General features: G+C 28.5%; 1 protein-coding gene across 1 annotated transcript; it reads right to left on the bottom strand.

Moving 5' to 3' along the window:
• Positions 1–932: 932 nt before the first annotated feature.
• LOC114170344 (uncharacterized) lies at positions 933–2,390 on the bottom strand. The gene is made up of 4 exons (XM_028055822.2): positions 1,839–2,390; positions 1,684–1,743; positions 1,413–1,571; positions 933–1,255 (listed from the first exon to the last, which is right to left on the bottom strand). Exons 1-4 carry the CDS (start codon positions 2,388–2,390, stop codon positions 1,121–1,123), a joined length of 906 nt encoding a protein of 301 aa, XP_027911623.1. The 3' UTR covers positions 933–1,120.
• Between the last annotated feature and the right edge of the window lie 10,139 nt (positions 2,391–12,529).

Genomic DNA, 12,529 nt, shown 5'->3' with positions numbered 1-12,529 from the left:
AATGTTAATGATTATCCTAGAGAGATTAGTTGTTACTGAATTTTTTTTATTGTACAAATCTCTTAGTTGATGAAGTAATATATATCTTTTAAAAGTTTTGTTTGGTTTTTCGTGTGGTGGACTTGTAAGCATATTTTATATATTATTATATGTTGTTTTATACTTTATATCAACTATGTAATGCTTAAATTATTAAGGTGAATCCTATTAAATTGAAATATTAAACAAAATAAATAGATTTTCAAAATGAATTTAATATTCTAAATTTAAATATTATTGATTGATTTGATTCTTAATACTTCTTGTTTTTAAATTTATTTGTTGTTTTAAATATCAACCAAAACATATTTTATTATGATTTTATAATTCCTAAACTAAAGAAATCTATAATTTCTAAAACATTTTAACTAGGTCGTTACTAGAATTTTTCATCATAACTTAGAATATACACCTTAGAAAAAAACTTACTCTAATTAAACATTTTTAATATTTTCATTTTTTTAAATATCAAGTTTTTAGGTATCAATAGTTATTTAGCTTACCATATTAGTTTTATATAAGCTTTCTTTTCTTCAAAAACTTACTCTAATTAAACATTTTTAATATTTTCATTTTTTTAAATATATCCCACACTAATCGAGCTTTTTAATCCTATCCTGAATTCAAACTCAAAGTATATAGTGATGTCTAGTTTGAACTTTTTCATAAGAAAAAAAAAATCATACAAAAAACTATTGTATATTTAATATTATTAATTATTTATCTCAATTAGTAATCTTTTATTTATGTTTATATGTTAAATATCAAGTTTTTAGGTATCAATAGTTAAAAGTAATCCGATTGTAATTTAAATCCAATATATATTTATAATAACTTGTATTTCTATAAAATATATTTATTTGATATGATATATAAGAGTATGGTTACGAAAACTAAAAACAACTAACAACATTGTAATCTCCTAAAGTTAACATAGTAACATCAATACAACTTGATTACAATTGTTCTAGTACATCGTAATAAATGAAATTGGCAATGTTAACTACATGTGCTAGAGTGTGTAGTAGATGAGAAGTGTGCACGTATAAAGAGTGAAAATAAGTGCTTTCTATTCCATCTTCTATTCATGATCTAATACTTCTGATTTGCAAATGGGACAAACATTTTTTTCATGTAACCATCTTCTTATGCAATCTACGTGGTATTCATGTCGGCATCGAAGAATTCCAATCTCCTCTTGGTTCTTATATTCATCCTGTGAAATCATGCAAAAGGAAAAAAGTTAACTACTTCGTGATATATCAGACCCAAATGAATAGTGGAGTAAATTAAAAAGAGTAAATAATACCAATAAAATAAGACATTTGATGGATAATAATTCTTTGAATTATACATGGTACTAAAATCCATACCTGACATATAACGCAAAGATCAATTTCTTGTTCATCAGAAGTTACTCCCTCCAAGTTATTAGGCGCTAAAAACGTTTTTGTCTTCACTACTCTTGTAAAAATTTCTTCTGACAAGCCCGTGCCTACGTTGCCAATTTGTTCAAAATACTCAACAACCTCCTATTGTCCGATTCCAAAGAGTTAGCAAATTAAAGCTTTTCATAATCACTAAGTTTTAGTATGCAAAACCTCATAAAACATTCGTAAATCAAAATATACATAATATACTTGCCTCATATGACATGTTCTCGATGTCCAAGTCAAAATAATAGTCGTATAATAAACTATCATCCTGCACAAGAAAAGACAACTTGTAAAAAAAGAAAACATGAGCTAGTGTTTTGTTTATATTAAATCCAATAAAAATTAAAGAGAATGACATATTACAGTTTCAAGAAAGGCAACAGGAGAAGAATTCATTCGATGTCCAGGAGGTGGAGGCTGCTGCATATATGCGCTCGCAAATGAAGCATTCTGTATAGGTGTTGAAAAACTGCTTGGGAGATGAAAGTTGATTGAGTGACCTCTGACCTCTTGCACAGGTTGTGTTTGAAAATTAAAGACATGGTACTCCGGATGGTCTGACCAAAGAGGGGCAATGGATTGATAGTGTTGATCACCTAAATAGTTGCCTAGAATGAAAGCATTAGAGTCATGTGTGATCATATATTCCCCAAAACCATAGTAGGGTAATATAGGAATGCCAATTTCAGTGTGCCTTGTATTATGGTGAGCAATTGAAGAACTAGCACCCGAAGCATTGAAATGTGGATTCAGATATATAGCTAAACTAGATGAAACTGGAACATGTATGTTAAGATTCGGTTGGTGTCCATCCCATTCTGTCATTCTATGCATTATGTCAGTTTCATATGCATCTAGAATGTAATGAGAATCTAGATTAGTTGTTCTCGCTGAAACTGTTGCCTCTGTGGACATATTTGATGATGCAATTTAATCCTATTATACAAAAAAGTGTGAATAAATTTAGTCACCTTCAAAATAATAATTAAAATTTTAAAATCAAATAAACAACGTGACCAAGAAAATAAATAATAAGTTATGTTCAACCTTCTACTGGATAGTTACTTTCCAACAAATAATTTAATATGGTAACGTTACTACATGTATCCATTAAAAGTGGAGGTTTTAATACTGATTTATTAGGAACTATACTTCTCTATACAAACGAATAAGAAAAGTTAACCAATTTGAAACAACAAGATGACAAAGGAGAACCACCAGATATTCACAAACAAACAATGAGTATTTGTGAATGTTATGGTAAACCACTTTTTGAATACTAAAAATATTATTATATAAGCCAAAAGTACAAATTTTTCGCTATCCTATACTTATGTCCACATAAAAACATTCATCATCATCCCCATTTTAAATTTTTGTCTCATCCTCATCTCCACCGGATAACGAGTATATTCTCATACTCATACTCGTACATATTTTCTTAATGTTTCAATAATAATTAATTAATTAATTTTTATAGAATAATTAAAAATTACGATAAAGGAAACATAATATTATCAAATATTCAATATTAAGAGGAGAGTTATTTCTTCGATATATCAAATATTTATAAAGAAATTATAATTGTATACATTTCAAATTAGTATACCAAATAAAATTTTATAGGAACCAAAACATTTATTAAATTTGCAAACATTAATGGAACCTAGTTGATAAAATTTAAAAATATTTTTAAAAAAATATAAAAGGAAAAAAATATTCAAATTAAAATATATTTTAAATGTTTGTTTACTTCAATTTTTTAAATTCTAATGAATCTATTATTTATCCAATAGTAAATGTTATAATACATGACTTGATCAAAATCATGCACAAAACAAATATTAACTAACAATAACAAAATTTTAACATAGATGTTGTATCTTTTGAATTTCAATATTTGTTGGATAGTGATAAAAATAATTCATGGCAATTACATTAAAATTTTATATTATAATAAATAGAATATTCAATTATAGTGACAAAATTACACTATGATTGATAATGAAATAGAAAATAAAAAATAATTATGTAAAATATATCAAAATAGTATTCTACATGATAAAAATAAAAAAAAATAAAAAAATATTAAAAAAAATATCAAATGGGTGTCTTAGAAACAATTTGAGAGACTATTGAATGAAATCCCACCATAGAAAACAAATATATAATTAAGGGTATGATAAGATGAAGAATATCTTAGAGATTTAACAAACTTTTCAAATATCAACACAGTGAATGGTTGAGAAATAATGAAAATTGATTTAACGAAATTAAAGAGTTCTTCAAATGAAAGAAAATTTAATAAAATAGAGTAAAGAAGATAAATTTTTTATATTACCTAGTAGATGAAATATTTATGCTATTAAACAATTAAATTGAAAGGAAATATATAATAAATAAAATTATTAAAAAAGAATAAAAATATTTAAATGTGAGACATAAAAAATATTTAATTGACATACATCATTTGAACATAATTATGCAAATGTTATAATTAGATGAAAAATATGTTAGAGATGAAAATGAATTTCATGAGAAAAAATAAAAAATAGAAAGTGTTTAGTGTATATATATATATGGTTACTCAATTAAATTTTAATAATATAAAGGGGAAAGAGGATATGGTGGGGACGATTATTATGGCGGGTATAAGGACAAGGACAGGGTGGATATTTATATCCTCATACCCAATTGAAATTCGGTGATTTCTCATATTAATACCCATACTCAATCAATGCGGGGATTCCTTAAGAAAATGGGGACGAGTTAAGGAAATACCAACGAGAACAAGTTTATTTGTCATCCCTACCACCAACTAGTAATCCAAAAATACAAAGAAAATAACTAAATTTGTATGCCAAGAATAATATACCAATGATGAAACCCAAAATTAAAAGGAATTAAAAGAATAACACCAATCTTTGGAGCCAAGATTATCATCACTTATCAATTAAAACTGAAAACGAGGAGAACAGATAAATACCTCGTTATCAAACTCACAAGTTTTTCGTAGATTTTCGACTCAGGTTCCCCTTTGAAGAAAAAATTGGTGAAAATAAAGAATCCAAAGAAAGTACTAGCAAGGAGTACAACGAGGTGGGCAAAAAGTAAGATATGGTTAATAGTGTAGTTTGCAAAACTAGCATGGATTATTTATATATATACAAATTAAAATAAAAGGAAATCTTTAGTAAAGATAAATTCAATTTTTAATATTTAATTCTAAATATCTATTGTATTTGATATGGGTGTCATTTTATCTTTTAAAACTGAAAAAATGAGGTATATAAAGATTATTTTATTCCATAAAATAAATGCTATGTGTGACTATAACTATAAAACTTTAAAAGTAAAAGTAAAGAAATATATAAGATAAAATATAACAATGTATACATATAATAATAAAAATACAGAAAATACAACGACTTATTATTAAAAATTCGACGTATCTATAAATACAAAGGATAAATTATATCTTCTCACATAAAATAGATTACGCACAATCATAAAAACTAAGATCAAATATTATATATTCCATCTTTTATTTGAGTTCCACAAATATTTCATAGATAAAGTAGAATGGAATATCTATCAAACTTACAATATAATATTGCGATAGTTTTGCGGAATAATTAATTTTGGTACTGTTTTTTATATAATTATTTTATTTATTTAATAAAGATAGAAAGTAGTTGGATATACATAAATTAAATGGTATATATATATATATATATATATATATATATATATATATATATTTAAATAGATAGATCGAATGAGAGCGGAAGATGTTATATGTAATTAGTTTTTGACACATATCTTTCGATAAATTTAGTTAAATAGGATTAGTTATATTTTTAGTATTGTGTCGATAAATTTAATCTTATTTTATTCACATGGAGAAATAATTACCAAAAACAAGAATATTATTTCTTATAGATAAAATGTCAATTTTTTATATTAACAAAGATTGTGTTACTATGATTTTATTTTTATATATAAATATGTATGAGTAATCTTTTGAGTTTAATATATATTTACAAATTTTGATTTTAACATAATATTTTTGTTTAAAGTTTAGTGGTATAAGATATATTTACAATATTTTTTCTTGTCGTAGATAACCATTATTTCATTTTTTTATAATATTAATTTTGAAAAGATTTTCTATTTCTTTTAAGATAAAATTCAAATATCATATAATTTGACAATTGGAAAAAGATAAATCTATAAAATAACTTTAGTTACTTTTACGTAGACTTAAGATAACCAAAAATAGTCCTACAAAAATATAAATAAAATATGTAACTAAAATAAAGATAATATATATATATATATATAATGGTATTATTAAATATCAAATAATATATTTTAGATAATATAAATATACGATAATATTAGTAATAAATATTTTGTTTTATTTTTTTCATATATACTGCAAAAGAATTTTTATGTGAAAAAAAAAAAAAACGTAGGTTATTTTTCACTTCTCTATGCAAAATTGAAGCAACCAAAGGTAGCCTTTTGTTTCGTTGAAACGTTGAGTCTTGTATTGTATTTTTCTCCGCAATTGCTTCAAGTTCTGCATGGCTTCGTCGCTGGTGGCTTTGAGTGAAATTGTGAGATCTCCTCTGCAATTTGTGGGCTAATCCATTGAAGGGTTTTGGGTTGCGAAAAGTGGGGTCTATGACTTATACTTCTACACCTATAAATAGGTTCCAAAGGCTCATCTGAAACAAATATTCACACATATTTCATTTTCTCATAAACAATCTTTGTGGAACACTAAGTATAACACTCCAATTTAGGATGTCACGAAAAATTATAAAATGTATATGTGTAGCGGAAAATGATTATCGTTGAAACCTTAAGCAAAATGTTATATTTTAATTATTAAATATCGTAGTTCAAAACATCAATTATCTAAAAAAATTTCAAATAAATCCGACAAATAAAAGAAATTACATCATCTTTAATATTTAATTTAAACAACTTAATAAAAGAGAATAAAATCATGAGTTCACACCATCCTTTCATCAATCAACGTCACGCCAAAAGCATTTGAATTATCACATATTCAGGTATAACACACACGTCATATGATCATCTCATATACAACAAACACACAAAACAAACAAACAAGGATAAACTAACCATAAACAATTATATATAAAAGAAATTTAACGAAATAAGACATTACAAGAAATACCAAACATCACATCCAACCAAGTAAAATATTTAAACATGATAATCATAGTCACACTTTGGTTTTCCGTGTCACCTGTTCCCCACCACATGATTTAGCTCTCTAGAACCCAAGGGTTCGAGTCGTCCTACCATCGCAGCACCGAACCTGTCTCCTCTGCTCCTCAAGGACTTACGAGTAAAAGCTTCTGTGAATCACACATTATGCACTATACTTAATAACAACTCATAACTAAGGACGAAACATCTTTCCTCTCCCCATGCGAGAGAGTACGACACTCACACCGGCGGAACTAAGGAGTGTGTTGCTTTGCTACAAGGGCTAGGACATTATCTACTAAAGCTTTAAAAAGGTACGAGAAAAAAACTTGATCATAAGAGTAAATTTAATTTTAAGATTTCTCGTCCAATTGCATCTAACATCATTTTTAAAAGAAATAGAGTTATTAGGAACGATAATTCTCTTGAAGCAAATATAGTCGAAGTAGGCAAAACAATTATTGTGGTCGTTTTCGAATTAAATCTTATGACCAATTAATGTGAGCAAATGAATTGTATACTTTTGTGCTACCAGGCACATATGTGTAAAGAGAAGTGTTTTTACCTTCTACAATAGTGTAGGAGGGAAAGAAACATGTGTATGTCGGTGATTCCAGGATAACTCATGTTATGGGAAAAAGGAAAGTTATTGTGAACCTCACATATGGGAAGACTTTGGCCTTAAGTGAAGTGCTTCATGTGCCATCAATCAATTAAAATAATCTTTGTAGCCTTGTTGGGAAAAGTTGGTGTTAAAGTGTCATTTGAATATGACAAAAGTGTTATCAGAAAGAATAATGTGTTTGTGGGGAAGGGATATTATGATCAATGTCTTTTTATACTCAACATTTCTGAAATTATTAATAAATGTTACTCATTTGCTTATAATATTGATTTGTGTGATATATGGCATGCTAGATTAGAACATGTGAACTCCTCGTATGTTATGAAATTACAACTATTAAGATTAATTAATATGTATGATAAGCAAAGTAGTAAATGTGATATATGTGTATAATCTTAATTAACAAAGAAAACTTGTCATTCTTTAGAATCTCAAACTGAATTGTTAAGAATAATTCATATTGGTCTAGCTTATTTAAAACAAACCATGTCTAGAGGTGATAAAATTTATTTTGTAATATTTATAAATTATTATTCTAGATACACCAAAGTGTACTTAGTCAAACATAAGGATGAAGTCTTTGATGTGTAAGAGGATTAGATCATATAGAGGATTAGATTGATTGAGGAGCTTTCAGATGGGGAAGGTAAGGGATATGCGAACGATGCAACTTCGTCAATTTTGGAGTCTTGTTTCAGCAAAGGGAATGGTCATCAGCCTTGAGAGGTGACAATTAGTCCAACAAAAGCATTGGACTTGAGGGGGCAATATCGGAGTCGTAAGGTGGTTGGTTCTCTGAAGGAGGACTCTAAACCAAAAAACGCCAACTTGGACATTGATGCGGCTAGCGAGGGTGATGATTGGAGTACGTCACATAGTATTGTTGGGGGTAGTTCATTCGTTATCTAGCCGAGAGGAAGTGATGTATTACATTCATCATTTCTATAAAAAAGAGAAAAGGAATCTCATTATAATTTAGGAAAAGGTAGTAAATAGACATTTGAAATATTTTTTAACTTGATTATTTACTTTCCTTTTATAATTTTTTTAAAATTAACTTTATTAACTTTGTTCATTTGTCTTCTTCTTTATTTCATGTGTTACCTATGGTAATTTGCCGAAGAGTAACCATTGGATATTAGATTTACATGTAACAATATCACAATCTTTCAATGTATTTAAAACCAATAATAATTGATATTTAGAATAATAAAAAATCGTATAAAGATGCAGGTCCAAGTAAATTCGTTATCTAGTAAAGATGAGGATAAGACAAATATAATAGTATATCCATTAGATACAAAGATAGTGATGAACTTTTACTTCAAAGATAGAGATGGGATAATGAAACATGTACCCATCATGTCCCAAACATCACTTGATTTGGTATCTTTTAAAATATATCTCTCTTTAAACATTCTTACTAACACTATTATCATTACAAATATTTTTAGTAACATATTAATGCACATATTATAGTTGTATAGTATAGAACCTTCGGTCAAACACCAAGCTATAGTCAACCAACATAAGGCTGATCCAGTGTAAACACTCGACCATACTTCAGATTGCCAATCAATATCTATCTGACACTATTAACCAACTTAAAGATGGTCTAGCATAATTCAACCAGGTAATACCAATTAAGGCATTACTAAAGAGGTGTGTCCATTGTTATGATTATTTTTTTAAAATACCTTTAATAAACTTAATGATAATTATTGTAGAGGTGTGAGTCACAAACTATCCTTTTAAGGTTTACTTAATGAGTGTGATGGTGGAACCCACATTCTGAGACATGGGCATGTCTTTAAATGAGACTCATGAAACAAGATACATGAATTAGGTTGTAACGTGCAACAACTAAATCATTATTTTATTTAATCAGATTCAATACTATTTACTCCCTTCTACCTATAAATACTACATATTTTCATAAGCATAGGACATAACAAACACATAAGCTCATAAAAAGTGTTTTTTTTTCTTTTCAGTCTCATGCTCTATATTGTCTTTTAAGACATTGGTGTTCATAAAGTTCAGAGATTCTTCATTACACTTGATAGATCTGACCAATTGTTGTATATTGGGAGAGAAACGCATATAATTTTGTTTTGCCTTGCGCAATAGGGGTGTTTTCTTTCTAAGAACAACACTCTATGTCCCTTAACCCAAGTTGTTTATATTTCTTTCTTTAAATATAATTTTATCATAATTTTATTATTATTTTTTTACTTGATGGATCTTCTATTATCTATATAATTTTCTTATTCTTATATAATATTTATTATTATTATTATTATTTATTTTTGATTATTTTCCTAGTAGGGCACTCACTTGGCAGTGAGCTTTAGAGGTCCAGGACGTTGGTTGGTACCCTAGTCGCATTGGGCGCTGACTTGACAGTGAGCACCATGGGATTTTGAGCGCCAATTTAGGGTGTTGGGCACCAACTTAGTTTTTGCTTCTGGGCTATCTTGGTAACAACTTCGTTAACAGTTGGACAGGCTGAAATTTTGACAAATAATTCTTGAAATATGGTTCTTCGCTTTGGTGGTTGAGATTGTCAATTAGATGTATGTGGTTAGAGAAATACATCTCACAATTTTGGTATTCATAATGGAAATTTTGTAGTTTAATATCTCACAATGTATTAGTAATATATCAATTTGATTAAATATATTGTGATTGATGATATGTGATAAGTTTGGATTGAAGTAAAATACATTTGTATTGTGATTAGATCATATAAAGGTGGTGATGATGTATTGTGTAATGAATGTTGTGTTAGAGAATGTATTATCCATGAAGTAACCCCACCATATTCATCTGAGTCTAATGGAGTAGCTGAAAGCGAATAAAACTCTTAAAGAAATGATGAATGTCATGCTTATTATTTCTAGTGCACCTGATAACCTTTAGGGAGAAGTTTTTCTTACTGTATGTTTTTTACAAAATAAGATACCTTATAAGAAAACTAGTAAAACCCTATAAGTTATGGAGAGGTTATCAACCTAATCTTCAATATCTAAGAGTGTGGGGGTGCCTAGCTAAGGTAATGTTATATGATCTAAAGAAAAGGAAAATAGACCCTAAAACCTCTGATTGTATGTTCTTAGGCTATGCAGAACATAGTGCTACCTATAGGTTTCTTGTTCTTAAAAGTGATGTAATTGAGTATAATATTGTAATGGAGACAAAAAATGTTAAGTTCTTTGAACATATATTTCCTTTAAAGGTTCGTGATAGATCTATGTAATATATTTCCTTTAAATGTGTGCACTCTAAATTGAAAAATGATGATTGTGTCATTATACATTTGTTTATGGATGACATGTTAATCTTTGGTGCATGCATTATATAGTCTCTTGAACTAAATTTTTTCTAGGATCTAAGTTTGAAATGAATGACATGGATAAAGCCAATGTAGTTTTAGGTGTTAGAATCATAAGGAAGGAAGATAGTATATTACTATCCCAAGAACAATACATTGAAAAACTTCTTAAAAAGTTTGGGTATTATGACTTCAAACAAATGAGTACCCCTTATGATGTTAACTTTAAATTAAAAAAAAAAATAAAGGGGAATCTTTTTTTCAATCTCAGTATGCCCAGATATTTGGGATCTTATTGCATTTATTGAGCTTTTCTAGACCAAATATTATTTAGTAGGTAGACTGAGTAGGTACACTCAAAGTCCTAATCAGGAACATTGGGATGAACATGCAAGACTTATGAGATACCTAAGAGGTTCAATGGATTATGCCATTGAATATAGTTGATTTCCCACTATACTAGAAGGATACAATGATGCGGATTGGATCTCTTATTCCGATGAGATTAATTCCACCAATGGTTATGTATTCACACTTGGAAGTGGTGCGATTACATGGAGATCAACCAGACAAACAATTATTGCAAGATCAACAATGGAATCTAAGTTTTTTTCTCTTGAAATGGTTGGTAGTGAAATTGAGTGGTTAAAAAAATTCTTAGCAAACATTTCATTAGGAATGAAACCAACCTCATCTATGTCAATACATTGTGAATCAACAATAGTAATAGCTAAAAACAAGAACTACAATGGAAAGAATGGGCATATACAATTGATACATAATTTGGTGAAGCAACAATAGTTATGTGAAGTCAAAACGAAATTTAGCAAATCCTCTGACAAAACCCTTGGGAAGAAATGATTTTAGAGCGAGGGGAATGAGACTTACGCCACTTAGAAACAAACAAGTAATGATAATCCAACTTTTGTGATTGAAGATCCCATGAATAAGGTTCATATGGGTAAAAACAAGTCATTTGTTAGTTCTGATAACACTAAATTGATTTTCAATCAATTATGTTCATTCCTATGTTGTGTTTATAAGTGCTAGAGACTACATTATTGAGAGGTTAAATTTTGTAATTAAAATTCTATATGGTGTAAGGATTTTAGTTTAAACAAAGTTTTAATTGTTTTCACATCCCTTATAGGTGGTGATGCTTTGCAACATAAGCTTGATGAAATCACCTATATGAGTGTATGTATCTATGTATGTATGTATGTATTGCAAAAGGACTATTATATGCAAAACATAACCTAGGTTTTTTTCTGCTTCTCTGAGCAAAAAGCAAGCAACCAAAGGTGGTTTTTTGTTTTGTTGAAACGTTGAGATCTAACGTCGCATTTTTGCTCCGCAATTGTGTTTCAAGTTTTGTAAGACATGGGCTTCTTCGTTGGCGGCCTTCAATGAAGTTGCGAGAACTCCTCCGTAATTTATAGGCTGATGCGTTGAAGGATTTTGAGTTGCGAAAAGTAGGGTCTATGACCCATGCCTCTACACCTATAAATAGGTGTCCTAAGGCTCCTCTGAAACATTGACACGTCTTTCATTTGTTCTTTGTTTCATTTGCTCTTCTCATCTTTTATCACTTTCTTTCTTAAATAATCATTGTTTTTTATTTAATATGTTAAGAGATACTTATTAGTTTTGAGATCTTCAAAAAAATCTGAGAAGTTCTTGTTATATCTTAGGGGATTTGCACAATATACCACGATTAAGCCCTTAAGGTGATGAATCTACACGTCTCATGAAGTCTTTTTGTTCGTATTTTTGTTAGTTTATGCAACACCGGTTAGGTGTTACCAGATTGACCAGTCCAGTTAGGCATTATCAGATTAGCGAATTTGC

The sequence above is a fragment of the Vigna unguiculata genome, chromosome 11 (assembly GCF_037176805.1).
Source record: "Vigna unguiculata cultivar grain cowpea cultivar isolate G323 ecotype 2 chromosome 11, ASM3717680v1, whole genome shotgun sequence".
Taxonomy (NCBI): Eukaryota; Viridiplantae; Streptophyta; class Magnoliopsida; order Fabales; family Fabaceae; genus Vigna; species Vigna unguiculata.
This window is presented reverse-complemented; position numbering and strand designations above follow the sequence as displayed.

What these genes read in the sequence shown, in the direction of transcription:
- LOC114170344 (XM_028055822.2), bottom strand. Translation starts at nt 2,390, where the DNA reads ATGTCCACAGAGGCAACAGTTTCAGCGAGAACAACTAATCTAGATTCT. An exon ending in TCGAGAACATGTCATATGAG is followed by an intron (nt 1,572 to 1,683) that starts GCAAGTATATTA and finishes ATCGGACAATAG; the next exon opens with GAGGTTGTTGAGTATTTTGA. An exon ending in ATCTTTGCGTTATATGTCAG is followed by an intron (nt 1,256 to 1,412) that starts GTATGGATTTTA and finishes ATGATTTCACAG; the next exon opens with GATGAATATAAGAACCAAGA.